The sequence below is a fragment of the Podarcis erhardii genome (assembly GCF_964252035.2).
Source record: "Podarcis erhardii genome assembly, chromosome: 10".
Classification (NCBI taxonomy): domain Eukaryota; kingdom Metazoa; phylum Chordata; class Lepidosauria; order Squamata; family Lacertidae; genus Podarcis; species Podarcis erhardii.
Window position 1 is genome coordinate 13,515,040 of NC_138500.1, and position 18,549 is coordinate 13,533,588.

General features: G+C 43.8%; 1 protein-coding gene and 1 long non-coding RNA gene across 11 annotated transcripts in view; one reads left to right on the forward strand and one right to left on the reverse strand.

The window, feature by feature from the left end:
• The window catches only part of LOC309352041, an 802,957-nt gene that overhangs the window by 334,427 nt on the left and 449,981 nt on the right, over positions 1 to 18,549 (forward strand). The gene's annotated exons all lie outside the window — the stretch shown is intronic.
• The window catches only part of SOX5 (SRY-box transcription factor 5), a 767,649-nt gene that overhangs the window by 325,036 nt on the left and 424,064 nt on the right, over positions 1 to 18,549 (reverse strand). For 8 of the 10 annotated variants that reach the window (XM_081879778.1, XM_081879776.1, XM_081879777.1 and 5 more), the window contains one exon: positions 6,473 to 6,704. In XM_081879778.1, coding sequence (XP_081735904.1) covers positions 6,473 to 6,703 — 231 coding nt within the window. In that variant the 5' untranslated portion in view covers position 6,704. The remainder of the gene's footprint in view (positions 1 to 6,472; positions 6,705 to 18,549) is intronic. The other 2 variants (XM_081879781.1, XM_081879782.1) reach the window with 1 other exon arrangement.

Consider the following 18,549-nt stretch of genomic DNA (forward strand, 5'->3'; position numbering starts at 1 on the left):
GAACTCCATAAACCAGTTGAGTATGCACGCTTTCACACAAACATTTGCACATGTGTAAAGACAGCTTATATAAATGTGTTCAGTGCAACATGTAAACAAGCCTTATAAGCGTTTAGCTCAGCTATCTGCATGCACAGATACACAGATTGCACGTTTGTTCTTTGCAATGTATGAAGGCACCTAACAAGGGCAGTCAAGTACATGAAATGGGGTTGAGGAAACACCCAATGTGATATAATGACATAGGGAAATCTATGCTACAGAGGAGGAGTGAGAACCATAGCTGTCAACTTTTCCCTTTTTCTAAGGGAAATTCCCTTCTTCTGAATAGGATTCCTTGCAAGAAAAGGGAAAAGTTGACAGCTATGGTGAGAACTTGACAAAGGACTTCCATTTTCAGTGACCACCTGGCCTTCACCATAATATCCAGATTCACCCATCAACAAATTGTCTCAGCAGCCTCCTCTCACTTCTGTGAAGAGGGTCAGAGCAGTCTCTCTCTTGGCTCCGTGGCCCATTCAAAATATTTATTGCTGACTTTCACCGGTCTGGAAAAATAAAAGCCACCAGAACGGACTATCTGAATACTCTGGCGGCCTTCAAGGCACAGGTTTCCACCTCGTTGGGTTTGTACACAATGTTTCAGCTGCCCTGAGTGAACCGGGCGTTTGCTCGTATTGACACAAGAGGCTCAAGCACAAATATTTTCTGGTATGAAGTCATTCAATTGTTCCCCCCGCTTAGGTGTGTGCCTGTATGACTGGGAACAATGGGAAACCTACGGTTCCCAGCACATTTATAAAACAATGTGTTTGCTTTTCAGGTGATTATTTTCTGCTTAACTGATTCCAAATGACTCTCTTAAAAAGACGCCAGGGCTTTGGACTGAGTTGCTCCTAAACAAGAGGTTGCCAACCAGCCCCACCCTGGCTCACCAATGCAGTCGCCCCCCCCCCCCCCGCCCAGCCCGTGGACTCTGAACTTCTCAGTCACCCCTAATATGATACCACAGGGTAGCCTAAGGCAACTACATTGTCTTAAGTTCACTGTCATTCGTGTGCCCTGCCCCCTGCTTTTTGTTTTGATATTTAAAAAATGTCAGCACCAAAGGCCAATGTAAACGACTTGCATCATAATAATCGCCTGCCTTTGTTTTCATTTTTAATTGCAAACTCGCAACTGCGAACTCACAAATGCGCCCAAAGGTCATTTAGTCCAACCCCCAACCATGCAGACATCTCAACTAAAGCATCCATGACATATGGCCACCCAACCTCTGCTTAAAAACCTCCAAGGAAGGAAAAGGCCTTGGGAGACACCCAGTGATGTAGATTGTTGACTCCAGTCCTGATCTCCACTCCGAGTTTTCCTCTCTCAGCTTAACCCACCTCACAGGGTTGTGGCGTGGATAAAATGAGGAAAGGGGGGATATAAATGCAATAAACCAATGTACGGGAAGCCTTGCCTAAAACTGAAATGCTAGCTCTGAAGGTGTATTGCATTATTTCTGCTGCTGCCACTGCTTGATGCAACATGGACTGCTTTGTTTATTCCGCCCCGGGGGTTATTTTGTAAGACAATGTTCGTGTATAGACTGAAAGGCAGAAATATCAAACGTCAGTTTGCAAGCCTGGAAATTATATGTATGGAAACAGCTTTCAAGTGCTACTTTGGTGATGACATTTAGTGCAACAGTGTTTTCAACAATATAATTCCATCATAAGATAAATATCAATTTAGCATGAAAAAAAGACATTGAAGGAAGACAATTGCAAACTTTCATCGCCATTATTTGCTTCATTTTAACTGAACTGGCCTTGTTCGGGGAAGCTGGCCCGCCTCTTACGGAAACAACAGCGTGGAGTTTAAACTGCGAAATTGTGCGTGTATTGTGTGTCTGCAGAAGTGCATAATTACGCTACGTACTAACTATGCCTTATTGCCATGCTGCACATATGGCATCTAAGCAAGCTCTATCTGAATCTTTGCAAATCTATTCGCCATGCGATTTGAGCGGAGCACATTCCACATCGTTCAAAAGTAATTACACTTTTGTCTCCAGTGTAGGAGACGGCTTCCCCCCAAACAATGAAAATTCTCATTATTGGAGCTGGCACAATAACTACACTGGTGTTCACAACACTCTGCATTGTCCCATCACAATTAAAAGGGGGGAACCTATCCGAAGCTAGATGCACAAAAGGTACGCTTGCAAAACTACATTCCTCCTCCAGAACTGTTCTCTATTTCTTTTTTTATTAAAAAAAAAAGCAAAGCTCTGTGGAGCACGCAGATTACTAATAGAACAGAGAGGAGGCTGACACACTGAACTGAGAACCAGGACATCACCATTGCCACCAACAGCACAAAGACCCATTGGGATCTTTCTGCTGCCATTTGCTTGCAAAACAGGTTTCATCCCTCTCTTAGCATTATCTGCAATATGGGGATAAAAATCCCAGACCTCCCTTACAAGGCTGTGGTAAGGAATGGGGGGAGGGAGAGGAGACTTCTTAAAATCTAGATTCATGGCACTCCTCCAAGGAGCTCAAGGTGGTATACATGGAGCTCCCTCTACACATTTTATCTCCGCAATAACCCTACGAGGCAGAACAAAACAAATTCCTTCCAGTAGCACCTTAAAGACCAACTAAGTCAGTTCTTGGTATGAGCTTTCGTGTGCATGCACACAAAATGTGCATGTGTATCTGAAGAAGTGTGCATGCACACGAAAGCTCATACCAAGAACTGACTTAGTTGGTCTTTAAGGTGCTACTGGAAGGAATTTGTTTTGTTTTGACTATGGCAGACCAACATGGCTACCTATCTGTAACTGAACCTACGAGGCAGGATAGGCTGGGAAAAGATACGTGGAATGGCTAGCTGGATGGGTCTTTTAGTGCAGAGCTTTGTGGTTCACAGGGAATTTGAACCTCAGCCTCCCAAACCCTAGTCTGACATTGTAACCGCTGTGGAACCATTCAGGCAGTTTATCAGCCATTAATACTATTTTAGAGGGTTGGGCTAGATGACCCTCGGGTACCTTCCCACTCTACAATTATATGATTCTACCCCATACAAATGAGTAATTTGAGGATTGAACAGAGAGGAGTCACCAGAAAGGGAGGAAAATACACACATCTTGGACAAGTTGTTTCCGTCTAGTCCCCCCATCTTTGCTTCCTTCTTTCAAAAAAAGCTTAACCAAAGCTTATTTTTTTATGATTGTAAGTTGTTTTAAACTGCTTTTCATATTGTGTTTTAATGTTGTAACCCACCCTGAGAACTTAGGGCGAAGGGTGGGCAATAAATAAAGAGGACAAATCTAAATCCCACTTTACCCATTCTGTACTCCCCACCTCCACACTTTTTTTTCTTCTTCTGGTGTTACCGCTGCTGTGTGTGTGTGTGTGTGTGTGTGTGTGTGTGTGTGTTTTCCAGGAACAGTCACCAACATGTATCTTGACTCTCAAAATGTAAGCTAGTAATGTACATACAGTGGTACCTCGGGTTACGAACTTAATTCGTTCCGGAGGTCCGTTCTTAACCTGAAACTCTTCTTAACCTGAGGTACCACTTTAGCTAATGGGCCTCCCGCTGCCGCCATGCTGCCAAGCTTGATTTCTGTTCTCATCCTGAAGCAAAGTTCTTAACCCGAAGTACTAGTTCTGGGTTAGCGGAGTCTGGAACCTGAAGCGTCTGTAACCAGAGGTACCATTGTACAAGGATATTGCATCTAGGTTTTCTCTTTCGTTCTCTTTGCTTCTATGTGTCCTCTCTCATTTTAAGATAAACACACACACACACAAACACACACACACCAGGTTATTCTTTGCAAAAGGCACTTCATCCAAGAAATAAAATTATCAACCCTCCATGTTTGCTCTGAAGTGGCAAGCAGCAGGATTTAACCCTTGGCTTTAGATGCAGAAAACAGGGGTGGCAGGGAAAGGAGGAGGCCACATACTGAAAAAATGATGAATTTTTGAAAAATAAAATAAGCAACAGAGTTTTCTGCTTTTTTGAAAAGCTAAAGAAAGATGGCACATCAGTGACCCTGCATGAGTTTGGGAAGGCTTGAAAAAGAAGAGATGAAAGGGCTTAATACAAGGGGCTATGCATAATCCCCTGGTCCAAATCAGTGCCCAATACCATGATCCAAACTGGAATGATCCAGGACTGGGTCTGAAACTGAATTGGGGGCCTTGCACTGTATTAATTAGGGTTTCGTTGATGTTCTTAGCTATGGCCTTATGGACTTTTTTGTTGAATTTATCCTTACATATTGCACTCTGCCTTGCTGTATTTTTTTTTAATGAAAGAGTGGATTATAAATTTGAAAAAACAGATGCAATGCAATAAAATAAAACCCTGATTGAACATGGTGCCTATAGTTTAAATGTCAATGGATGGAACCAATGGATTCAATTTACAAGAAAGGAGATTACGACTAAACTCTAGGAAGAACTTCCTGACACCCCCAGGATGTTGTCATGGCCACTTTAGAAGAGGAGTAGTCAAATTCAGAAGAGTAGTCAAATTTAGAAGAGGAGTAGTCAAAGGGACGCAGGTGGTGCTGTGGGTTAAACCACAGAGCCTAGGACTTGCAGATCAGAAGGTCGGTGGTTCGAATCCCCGTGACGGGGTGAGCTCCCGTTGCTTGGTCCCTGCTCCTGGCAACCTAGCAGTTTGAAAGCATGTCAAAGTGCAAGTAGATAAATAGGTACCGCTCTGGCGGGAAGGTTAACGGCATTTCCGTGCGCTGCTCTGGTTCGCCAGAAGCAGCTTAGTCATGCTGGCCACATGACCCGGAAGTTGTACGCCGGCTCCCTCAGCCAGTAAAGCGAGATGAGCGCTGCAACCCCAGAGTCGGCCACGACTGGACCTAATGGTCAGGGGTCCCTTTACCTTTATAGTCAAATTCATGGAGCGTTAGCAGAATGGCTATGTTCTGCCTCTGATGTCAGAGGCAGTATCACTGAATACCAGTTGCTGCTAATCATAAGTGCGGAGAGTGTTGCTGTACTCAGGCTTCCCATCGGTATCTGGTTGACTACTGTTGAGAATCTGCACTCCGGCATGGAAAAACGTTTGTCCCCATAAGAAACTGCTGTACACCAATTCAGATCATTTGCCCATCTAGCCCACTATTGTTGACACTGACTAGAGGCAGATGTCTGTGGTTTCAGGCAGGGTTCTCTCCCAGATCTACCTAGAGATGTCACAGACTAAACCAGGAACATTCCACATGCAAGGTTGACCAAGCCATGGTCAATCTGGGCACTGCTTCTTTGAAGCTAGAAGAGGAACCGGCAACAGAATGTTGGCCTGTTCAGGATTCCAGCCAGCCATGCCCTTTCACAGGATACTCCGTTCCAGTTCCCTTCCCTACTCCATTTCTCTCCTCCTTGCCCAACAGCCAGCCAGCCAGCACTGCTTGCTGAATGACTGTTCTGTCCTTACTGAGATTTTTGTCCCATCTCCCCATAAGGCTGTCACTCTGAAAATCATGTGGAGTTCTGAAAGCTATGAGGTTCCTCTGGAAGACCACTGGAAACTCCCCACTTTTGTGTGGATGCTGACATTTTGGCTACATCACGATCCACATTCGGACAATGAGCTTGCTATGAGAAGCGCAAGAATCAGCTGCACTTCTACATGCTTGCAGAGAAATCTCATGCTAATGCGCAAATTGTGTCCATATCTGGGTGCTCCCAGGTGCCTCTGGTCAGTGTGCTCCGGATTCACACATCACATCTATTTTGGCGAGCATTCCAACCTCAAGATTCCAGCATTGCAGAGGGTTGGACTAGATGACTCTCAGGGTCCCTTCCAACTCTGTGATTCTGTGATTCTATGTGGATTGTGAACCTCTTTGTGCCTCCTGTAATTCCCCCTCATTGCTGCGAAGTTACCCTCCAACCACTCCTGTCCCACAAAATACCCTCCCTAAATCCACAGATTCCCTATGCAGTCGGTGTAGCTCTCTTATCTCTGCCCTACTAGGAAATCTGAAGATGTAGGGAGGAGGAAGTGTGGAGCAGCCACAAGGAGAATGACGCATGCATGAGGGAGAATGAAAGGGGTTCACAATGCACATTAAGCCAAGCTATGGGTGGCTCCTTCATTCCGCAACCCCACTGGGGAGAAGGGAGGTGATTTCTTTTTCACTATATCATTTGACTGATCTGAGGATTTCAACAACTGCTTCCCAACTTGCCGAGGACCTCAGCAGAGAGCTGGAGGCTAGAGAGAGGTGGTGTTTTTAGTCCTTGATGAAACAACGCTCTGTTGGAAGAAGGGGGCGCCAGGAAGAAAAGTGGTCCGGCTAGGTCAAAGTTTTCCCATTATTGTGATGTGTTCCGTACATGTGATGGCAAAGCCGCGCACCATACAAAAGGAGAGGTCTTTAGATGCCAAGCTATTGTGGAGGCAAAAGCGAAAGCACAATAGGAGCCTGGAGGAGACCTACCATTGTGTTTTGCTGAGAGGTGGGAGTTCTGTGGCCGCAAGGCTCCTGCGTCAGCAGAGAAACCGGCTGAAATTCCTCAGAATGAGGTTTGTTGGGATAACTCACATGCAAAGGAAGGTGAAAGGCTTGGAGCCCGTCACTCTCCTCTTCTTCCACTTTCTGTCTGCCTGTCACCATGGCTACCTCTCCATCTGTTTCCCCATACGGAGAGGCTGGTCGCTTGGAAGACATCCTACAAGGAACAAAAGAGGGGGAAATAATGAAACCTCCACATAAATCCTTAATGCCGTCATTGTGTGGTGAGGGGCCATTGTAACAGAAATGCCTTTTTTGTGCTGGCGGATTGCAGGAAACCATCCAAATACCACTGCAAAGCACACACAATTGGGAACAACGGCCAAGCAGGTAGCAGCAGAATAGTGCCTGTTTGTTGTGAGAATAATACGCTAATATAGCACTCTCTTGTATGCTGGGTTCTTAAACACAGTCACAAGGGGAGGGGGAAATTACCTAAGAGCACAACATAATGAAATGCAATTCCACTTTATTTTATTTTCATATAGTCAGAGGGGGACTTGATTCATTCTCTCTCTCTCTCTCTCTCTCTCTCTCTCTGTCTTAAAAAAACACCACATTTTGGAAGAGTTTGCAAAAGGCAGAACATCTGTCCAGTGTACATGGCTGTTGAATTGCTCCACTCTCTCTCTCTCTCTCTCTCTCTCTCTCTCTCTCTCACACACACACACACACACACACACACACCATATTTTCTGTATTGAAAGGGGGGGCATAATGTTGTGAAGCTCAAACTTTTGTGCTGCTGAAAGTTAGCAGTTGTGTTAGCGGCCATTGTTTGCATCTGTATTTGTGTGTTTAAGCCACCAACTGGAACAGTAAAGGCTGGTCCACACATGGATAAGAGTAGAATCAAGTGAGAGTAAGATCAAGTGATGACTTGCTTGTGAGTATCTGCAAGTCATCATTCAGGGTCAACTTTTAATGCACGAGTTTGAGATGCCCAAAGCGTTGAGTGATCAAATGGACATCACCCTATTCAAACGCATGTACAAAGCCCTGTACAACTTGGGACTGGGATCCCTTTTAAAAAAATGCACCTCAGCCCTTATATATCCAATTGATCACTGTGTTGCACATGAGAGGGCTTCCTGCAGATACCATCCTATCTAGAGGTCTGTTCTGCAGGATGTTGAAATAAAGTCTTTTGTGTGGTGGCCCCTAATAATTTCGAATACAGATAAGATGAACACCATTTCTACTGAGTTATCAGCATCTGTTGGATACTTTCTTCTTTCAACAAGCCTTCTAAGTGGAGAACTTTTAAAAAAACAGATGGCATGTTTTTGGATTTCAAATTGTTTTTATATATGCAGTTCTTTGAATTGCTCTTATGTGTATAATGGGTTTTTTTGTTTTTTTGTTTTTTAAAAAATGCAGGTTGTTTTGACTGCTTTTATATATGCACTTGTTTTGTATACGGTATATTAAATAAATAAATATGGTGATGATGTCAGCTTGATCAAGGGTGCTGCTTGTGTCAGTGCAAAGCTGAAACACCACTAACCAATTCAGTAAGAGTGCTGTGGCTCAGGACCCTCGGTCCAAAGGGACCATAGGTGACAAGGTATGTTAAAATGGTTGGTTATATGGATTCTGGCTAAGCAGAGTAAACTTAAGACCTAAAATTATTTCCTGCTGTCTCACCATTAAGATCCTCAAACATGAATTACAAGGACAATCTAGCTTCAGGACTTCATAGGGCAAAATAAGGGCTCCTCCACACTTAATTCAGACCCTCCAAGTGTCCCTATTTTCCAGGGACAGTTTTGAATTTACAGACTCCATCCTGATTTCTGATTTGATCCAGGAATGTCCCACTTTTCCTTAGAATGTCCTTATTTCCATTAGAAAGACGTTGGAGGGTATAGAGCTATGTCACCCCCAAGCCAAGTAACTATAAGATAAGTAACTATAGAAGCTTTAGAAGACATCTGAAGGCAGCCCTCTAGAGGGAAGTTTTTAATTGTTTAATGTTTTCTTACGTTTCTATATATGTTGGAAGCCACCCAGAGAGGCTGAGGCAACCCAGTCAGATGGGTGGTGTAAAAATAATAAAAGTAGTAGTAGTTGTTGTAGTAACACCCCTATTTTCATCAGAAAAATGTTGGAGGGTGTGTAAACTTTTGCCAGACTTTCCCAGTCCATGTCTGAGTCCCCCCCCCCCCCGGCTGCTTTCCTCAGGAAAACCTATAAAGCTAAATGGGAACAAATAGCAATTCAGGTTTTCCGTGGAATCCCATTTGCACCAATTCAGTGGTAAAAAATAGGTTTTCCTAGGGAAAGTGCTGGAGCAAAAAAGAACTAGCTTGGACATGGACCTAGAAAGCCCAGATCTTTAAGCCCCTTGAAGGGAAATGAGACAGATGGGATAGACAGATAGACATATATAGATAGATAGCTAAATGGGCAGGCCTGAAGGTTAAAATCCTTGCTGCTTAAAACTGGGCTAAATTAGTTGGTTTAAGTGAAGCAACTTTGGAGCAAGTGGCCTGGAGGATATATATACACAGGTGCTCCTGAATGCATAATGTCCAGGCACCATTTCTTGGGCAAGTAAGAAAAACAAAAGAAAACCCAGCATTCACAACATTCCAGTAACAGCATTGCTGATTTTCTTTTTCACAGTTGGAAAAGGTCCGTTTCAAAAGCCTAGTACCCACTTGAACCACAGAGGGTGTTGCGGGGACAGAAGGGTGCTGTGATCTTGAGAATGTCCATAGAATTTGGCACAGTGAACATGAAATAGCACTCAACTGGGCCAGGCAGCAAGCAGCACCTTTAAACAGCCTTTAATAAGGGCTTATTTCACTCCTAATGACCTGATTTGAAAAGCCATTCTCCCCCTCAAAACTGTGAGACTTAATAATAATAAAAAAACCATTTTATGACTGATCCCTTCTCTCAGGAATACTTGGAGAAGTTTGGTTTCTGTGAATTTGAGTGAAAACTGACTGGATCGGCAGATCAGCACCAAATATCTTTGGGATTTTGCACTTCCCTGAATTTTGTGATACGGTTCTTGGTTCAAAAAGATACCCAAAAGGTAAATGGGTATTTTAGCATAAAATATGTTCTAAATTGCATATGTCGAGGGCCAAAAAGACTTAAATTCTATTTTGTGATAAAATATGTGTTTAAATATGAATGTTCCTATAGCATTTTTTAAAAAGTAAAAAATTGTTAAGGGCTAGAAGCAGACAGATCCATCCATCCCTATCTTTAACTATGCATGCTCATCTGTTGCTTAAAACAGGAAGGGGAACTTGTTGCTACCCATCCATTGCTAGACTCCAGCTCCCATCAGTCTAAGCCTGCATGGCCAATGGTCACAAATGACAGGAGCTGGAAGGACACAAGTTGCCCATCTCTGGTCTACAAGGAGAAAACAGTTTGGAGATCTGCTAAGTTTGTGGCAAACCTTGTCTTTTCAGGTGGAACAGAGAATAAAAGCATATTCTAGTCATTTTAACATGGTGCCTTGAGTCTGGATTTGATATCCCGCTTTATCACTACCCGAAGGCGTCTCAAAGCGGCTAACATTCTCCTTTTCCTTCCTCCCCCACAACAAACACTCTGTGAGGTGAGTGGGGCTGAGAGGCTTCAGAGAAGTGTGACTGGCCCAAGGTCACCCAGCAGCTGCATGTGGAGGAGCGGGGAAGCGAACCCGGTTCCCCAGATTACAAGACTACCGCTCTTAACCACTACACCACACGGACTCTCATTCAATGTCATGAATGTACAATGCATTTTATGGAGTAATTTTTAAAAATATCTATTTGTACAAATGCCCCAGCACCAGAGAGCTACTGCCCAATGCCCAAACATTTAACAAAATTTAGGAAAAAGCAGAATTCACCATGAATCCAACCAGTTACTTTCTAATTCTCCAATAAATAAATAGACCTGGCATCTACTTCGAAGTCAAATGCTATCAGCAAGTGCCTTCAGCACAATTTATGTTTACGTGAAGAAGCCTATCAATGCTGACACTAGCTTTATTCTTGTGCTATTGTCACACCTTTGTTCACCATTGTTCTGCTTAAATAATAGGTTTTTCAACTAAAGCTTTAGTGGGAATTCTTCTAGGACCATCAAACAGACATCTTAAAGGTAAAGATAAAGGGACCTCTGACCGTTAGGTCCAGTTGCGGACAACTCTGGGGTTGCAACACTCATCTCGCTTTATTGGCCGAGGGAGCCGGCATACAGCTTCCAGGTCATGTGGCCAGCATGACTAAGCTGCTTCTGGTGAACCAGAGCAGCACACGGAAATGCCGTTTACTTTCTCGCTGGAGCAGTACCTATTTATCTACTTGCACTTGACGTGCTTTCGAACTGCTAGGTTGGCAGGAGCAGGGACCAAGCAACCCATCGCGGGGATTCGAACCACCAACCTTCTGATCAGCAAGCCCTAGGCTCTGTGATTTAGACCACAGCGCCACCCACATCCCATCTTGCTATGGGACAAATACTGTACAAGTTTCCTCAGAGGTTTATGCCTCCAAGGCAACTACATGCGTGTGCCTTTCAAGTAATGGCTATGCACACCCTCTTCTAATGAAACAAAGGAGGGGAAATGGAAAACCAGGGCAGGGATGTGATCGGGTGTTTGGAACCATGAGCAGGAGCCCTCCAAATTGGCAGCATTTTGTTGCAGTTCTAACTTTACATTAACAAGATAATAATGTGCTTAATTTGTAACCCACTAAGCTGAATGCCCCCCTTCATGGATCACTGCCTTGTTGTGGCGAAGGGGCTTGAATAACTCCAGGAAGCTATGAGCTATGCCGTGCAGGGCCACCCAAGATAGACAGGTCATAGCCAAGAGTTTAGACTAAATGTGATCCACCTGGAGAAGGAACTGGCAAACCACTCCAGTATTTTGCCAAGAAAACTCCATGGACATGAAAAAAGGAGAAACTTTGAGAAGAAAGTGAGTGTTTCCAAGGCATGCTCTGATTCATGGGGTCACGGAGAGTCGAAGACGACGAAGACGACTAAACAACAAAGCTGAACCCAGGTTGGCCACTAGAACTCTAATAAGCCTCAATGCTTTGCCCAGAGGAACACAGGCAGCTTGCCTTATACTGAGTCAAATTCATTGGCCCATGTACCTCAGTATTGTCTACACTGGCTGGCAGGGGCTCTCCAAAGTTTCAGATGAGGAATCTCCCCCAGTCCTCCCTGGAGATCCCGGGGACTGAACCTGAGATCCTCAACATGCAAACATGTTCTACCCCTGAGCGACGCCATTCCCACTTGCAAAAGCAGGGATGCTGTCAAGTATCTGGTTGACCCACACAATCTGTTGAGCTGATTTTATATTTTTGGATCACAAGTTGCCCAAGCCTGAAAGATAATGGGCACAGTATACCTCAAAGCATTCCTCAGAAAGACCCACGAAGGGAAACCACTAATGTTCTCCCATTCATTGCAGTGGATTGTGCCCTTTTGCAAATGCTTTCTAACCGATTTTGATAACCTCCCACTGCTTTGACTTGGCTCGTTCAATGAGGGATGATTCCTTCAGAGGCATCTCAACCCAAAGCAGATGTACAAAGCGTCCCATATTCAGAAGGCTGTTGTCATCTTGCACACAGCCTTCTTCAATTCCAACTCAACTGCTTATACCATAAAATTATGAAAGTCTAATCTTGTTACATTCAGCAAAATGCTCCAGAAATACTTCAAGAAATCCACAAAGGCACTTGAGGTGGGGGGGGGGGGGAGAGAGAGAACTGGCTTAGCCATGTCTTTAAAAGTGACAAACACCGAAGTGTCAGGAGAAAAAGATATGGGGCTATAAATCGTAACTTGTTGGGGAATTAATTAAAGGATTCATCAATCATTACACGGCTAACACCACATCTATATGTATATACAGCTGAAATCCCATCAGCTGCCACAACCTTACAGCAATCCACAGGTTCACAACTCCCGAAGTCCTTCTCTTCTGACTATTTATAAATGACTTTGTATAATCTAGCATTAAGACCTGTAATTATAAAACAGCATTAAAAACAGGCCTGCATAGTTATGGATAATTACAGTTGGTACACTTTGGAGCAGAAAATTCCCAACAGAAAAAGAAGGCATTTCCATTCAAACACAGGCTTTGCCTTTTTTGACAGTTCCAAGTCCACAGGATATAACAAGATGCTTTAAACTGCATGTCTCCCCAACCACACACACTTCTTTTTAATGTAACAGACATCCCCCCCCCACTCTATTTCTCCATAAGAGCAAAGTTGGTTTCTCACTAAGCCCCATGATGCATGGATGGAGTCAATCAGCCAGCTTTGAGATCAAGGTGAAAACTGGTTGGCTCCAACTTTTCTTTTATGTGATTTAAGCTCGGTCAGTACTCTATTTATACAAAGGTCTTGCCTTCCTTATACATTTTCATAATATTAGAACTCAAGATTCATCCAATACAGCAAACCAGTCAAAGGTCCTAGGGTACAAGAACAAAGGTATCTGCCTTATGTCCAGTCTACCTAGCTCAATATTGCCTACACAGAATACCAGTTGCTTGAAACCACAGGAGGGGAGAATATGTGCAGGTCCTCAGATATCTGGTTGGCTGCTGTGAGAACAGGATGCTGAATGGACCATTAGCCTGATCCAGCAGTTTCTTCCTATGTTCTTAACACTGACTTACAGTAGCTTTCTAGGGTTTCAGACAATGTCATAACCAACCCTTCTAAGAAATGCTGGAGATTGAAACTAGGACCTTTCTGCAAGCAAAACAGGCACTCTACCAATGAGATATGTCTTCAACTGATTTGACCAACCTCCTTTAATGTCCTCTGGCAGCGAGTTCCACAATTCCATTTTGGGACCTTCTGCATGCAAAGCAGATGCTCTACTAATGAACCACAGCTGTTTCCTGAGATTCGTCTTAAGGCACATGAGGTCACTGTCTTGCTGGAAGTAAGCAAGTCTGGGACTGGTCAGTGTCACATGTACAGTGTCTGGGGTTCCATCAAGGAAACTATAGGAAGGAGGAGCACTTGGGTGGAAAATACATGCTCTCTGTCTCTACAGTCAGGCACAGGAAGTTGATGCATGTTGGCACTAGATCACTCAATCACTCAACACCGGATGACTTTGAAGACTTAATGAACTTTACTAGCATCTACATAAAGGTAAAGGTGAAGGGACCCCTGACCCTTAGGTCCAGTCGTGACCGACTCTGGGGTTGCGGCGCTCATCTCGCTTTATTGGCCGAGGGAGCCGGTGTACAGCTTCCGGGTCATGTGGCCAGCATGACTAAGCCGCTTCTGGCAAACCAGAGCAGCACACGGAAACGCTGTTTACCCTCCCACCGGAGCGGTACCTATTTATCTACTTGCACTTTGACGTGCTTTCGAACTGCTAGGTTGGCAGGAGCAGGGACCGAGCAATGGGAGCTTACCCCGTCGTGGAGAATTGAACCACCGACCTTCTGATCGGCAAGTCCTAGGCTCTGTGGTTTAACCCACAGCGCCACCCGCGTCCCAGCATCTACATAGGCAATAGCAAAAAACTGAAAGACTTTTGACTGCTCAACCTTGGTGCACTAGCATCAGGAATTACGGCAAGCAGGATCTGTTCATCCAAGAGTTCTTGCACTCTGTGTCAGGACTTCATAATCTACACAAACCAAAAAGAAAGATGACCAGCACCTTTCTAAACCCTTCTTTAGGCTGTGGAAGGCAGGCTAAATTATGGATAGCCATGGTCATCAGTCTCGAAGAGTAATGGCCTATCTGTACATTGCAGACATGAGCTGTACAGAACTGAGTTTGCCCAAAGTCTGGGATATGGGGAAGAAAAACCAATATTACTATAGACCTTAAGACTGCTGCTAAACATTACTGGATAAGCCTCTCAGCAATGGCTTGCTCACTGTTGCTCTTATGGGTTTGTTTTATGTTCATTGTTTATGTAGCGTTTCCTTATGCTATTTATTTATTAATGTGATTTCTTATTAACCATACTGTCCTGGGGTGGGTTGCAACAGCAGAGCGTGCAATAATAAAAAGAGATAAAGCTGTTACAGAACAGCACACATGCAGCAAAAGAGGTAGATCCCTCAAAACAAAATACCTCAACGGTCAAGACCCGGGGGAAAGTGGACTTTGACATACATCACAAGCTGTATAATGAAGATTCTAGAGACACCTCTGTGGGGATGGAGTTTCACAATTTAGGGACTGCCCCAGAGAAAACTCTAGCTAGGGATATCACACTTCTGAGGGTGGCAGAACTACCAAGAGGACCCCTTCAAATGATCTTAATGTCTGAGAAAGTTGGCAGAAGTTTTAACAACAACAATGGGGGGGGGGGGGAATGGACCAAGGCCTGAGTCACATTGGACGCTTGAAGCTGAACTAAAATAAAATAAAAATTGAGACATCAGAGCAGCCTTACCCAACCTTGAGTTCCTACATGTTGTTGGGCTACACCTTCCATCATCCCTTGTCAGCAGGACCAAAGGCCAGGGATGATGGGAGCTGTAGTCCAACAGGACCCACAGCTGGGAAAGGCTCATCTAGAGAACAAGCTTCAGGGAAGTCACTAACTTCCCAATGAAAACTTTCCCCCCACTCATACACCTCTTCCACTATGTGTTTCTTTACTGAAAAAGAAACAACCCTAACTTGTTGATCATAAAATTAAAAAAAAATGCCACAAGATGAAATAAATAAAAATGTGTCTCTGCTGTCAATCATCCTGGGACATAATAATCTGTTAATTATTAGTTTCTATGAACACATCAATCCCTCACCATTTTTTATATGCATGCATGCTATTTTTCCTCCCCTTTTTTCCCTTTCATGGGCAAAGGGAAACAATAGATTGGTTAACGCATTCCAAGTGAGCAAACTCCAAGCCAACAAGCTCCCTGACAGCAGACACCCTCGACACACCTCGTGCAACTTAATTACATGTAAATGCGATCCGGACTCGAGGCCTGGCAAATGAAAACCAGCATAGACTGTGCTGAGATCTCTTTTGCATATTGGCAAAGGTTGCCAAAACATTGCATGGAAGTCAAGATACGCGCCCAAAGCTCACCAACGTGAAATGGTGAGAAGCTGCTTTAAATTGGAGCATCATGCCCAGGACTGTCTACACTGAGTGACAGCATCTCTCAAGGGTTTCAGAGAAGAGCCCTTCCCAGTCCGGCGGGCCGATGGTGGGGATTGAAACTGGAACCTTGAGCAAGCAAAGCAGGTTATCTGCCACTTGCCAATGTGAAGAGATTGTAAAAACATACAGCCTCGAAATCTCACTGCTATATGGGCTGATGGATTGTGTGAAGACCAGATATGGAAATCTGAGCATGAACCAAGCCAGGCAAAAACTTTCCCTCTGTTATCCAGGCAAAACTAGAAATTATACTAGCCCTGGCCAATCCAGAGGCTTTGTTTTGTTTATTAACTGCCCCGGCTGATGCTGAACATCGCCTTTGCACCTCTGGGCTTACCCACACACAACCTTTGCCCCAGACTTTTTAGGCACAGGTCCGCACTTTAAGGCACCATGTAAAAACACTTATTTGTATTTTAAAGAATTCTGCCCTGGTGCTTTCCCCTGAAAACCCACTCTTTAATGCTGAATTGAAACGATCGGCAATTCGGATTTTCTGCAGATTTCCTATTTTCTCCAATTTGGCGGTAAATGGTGGATTTTCGCGGGAAAAGTGCCATGTTGTTGTTGTTTTTTAAAAGCACTCGGATACAACACTTGAACGTGCTGACCTGTGCCTAGAAACGGGGTACAAAAGGAAGTCTGGATGAGGCCTCAATCACAAACAGCTGCATTTGGCCAAGGAAGAAGCCAGAAAAGATACTTATTTTTTTTTTCTTGCAGTGTTTCAACTAAGAGAGTGGGAGTTTGTGATAGAGATGTATGGTTGTTCTGAGTTGGTTAGAGCGAAAACGCCAAGGTTGCAGGTTTGATCCCCATATGACAGCTGCACATTCTGGGGGGTTGGACTAGATGATTCTCAGGGTCCCTTCCAAATCTATGGTATTGCCCTGGAAGAAGGTACACTTTTGCCTAAATACATTGCTACAATACTTTTTTTGTGGTGGTGGGGGGGTCTCTCTTCTTTGAGATCTCTCTTCTCTTTCGTTTTGTTGCTTCCAATGGCCGGATGTTCAACACTGAGGATGGAAGGGCTCCCAGACACTCTATATGAATCCCAGCCAATCAGGAGACGCTGGGAGCCAAATAGAGCAAATCCCATTATTTGCTGGGATCACTTATTGTCTAGGCCTCCAGACAGAAAGAGCCTTTGGATAAGCCCAATAGAGATTCCATACCTTGCTATACTGTACAGAAAAAGGAAATGCTCACATAATAGAATAAAATTGCAATTTTCAAAGTCAAACTAGTGCTAGCTAAATAGCCAAAAGTGGCTGTCAAGAAAGCAGTCATTAGACGTTTGTTAGCCAAAAAGAAGTCAGTTTCCCCTGAAAATCGGAGGTAATTAGAAAAATAATTCCTTAAAGGATGAACGATCCATTTCCTCCTTAAAGTAATCTATAAAATTAACAGTCAGACAGTGGGGCAGTGCTGAAACAAATTTGCCTCTCAAAAGTCTACTAGAAATTCTCCATAATGAAGTTTGATTCTGAATATCCTCCAGATATTCTCATCATATTCAAACATTTGCCAAATATTAATTGCATATTTGACATCCAATGATATTTAATGTCAGCACTTGATATGTGACACTTCATGTTTGACAGTATTTGAAAGTTGACAAGAAATACCATTTAATATTTGACAGATGTTGGTAGCCAACATGCCAACATGGTATTTGGCATGGTTTAAAGGCACATTATGCAGTAACTACCTGGAAATCCTACATATGCTGCCTTGATTGAAATAAAGAGAAATAAATGTAGTTAAGAAATAATGGGTGGTGTCCAATGTTACTGTTCCACTAGCACAAGAGATTCTTCTTCCTTACAACCTCTCACATATGCCCCCAAATCAGTTCTGGAGGGTTGGGGACCCCAGAGAAGATTTTGGGGGTATGCAGGGGGAAGAGAGGAGACAGATGTGCTGCTGCAGCAGTGGAAGTCTGCTAGTCCTGCTTTGGATACAACCCAATGAACTGCATGTTCGATGACTGACATGCAACAGCATTTGATAGTTTATTTAAAAGATATATAGCATATAGCCCACACTTCATCAGTATATAGGTGGCAGGGTGAGGTTAAGCATAAAATAGACAGCCAACATATTGATAAATAATGATAAAACAACTGCATCCAAAACACAACAGATACTAGTATTTTGAATGCAACACCATGTGACAGATGACATGCAATGGTACTAAGTATTTAGTATACCGACAGTTTATGAGGCGTACTGTTTAATGACTAGAAAAACAAGGGTGGTCAAATTAACCCAAAGCAACCACTGAGCTAAATCTTCCCATTTAAGATGCAATTATTATTATTGCCGTTGCTGTTATTACAGTGGTACCTCTGGTTACAAACTTAATTCGTTCTGGAGGTCCGTTCTTAACCTGAAACCATTCTTAACCTGAGGTACCACTTTAGCTAATGGGGCCTTCCCCTGCCGCCATGCCACCGCCGCACGATTTCTGTTTACCTCATCCCGAGGTAAAGTTCTTAACCCGAGGTACTACTTCTGGGCTAGCGGAGTCTGTAGCCTGAAGTGTTTGTAACCTGAGGTGTTTGTAACCCGAGGTAGCACTGTATTATTATCATTATCATTGACATTTGAGTGGCGAATTTAGACCTGTTAGCACGGGACAATTTTTCTTCGCGCTCCCTCACAGTCGAGCCATCTAGCAACCATTTCAACGGGCAAAAGTTCAAGGAAAGAGCTTTGGCCAGGGCACCAACAGAAACTGGGCACCTGCTTACCTCCACTGGGGCAAGCATTTTGATGCCAGGGACAGGCAAGGGGTTTCAGCTCCCAACGTATTTCCAGCATGGCCCTGCACACTGACAACAGCTACCCCTAAT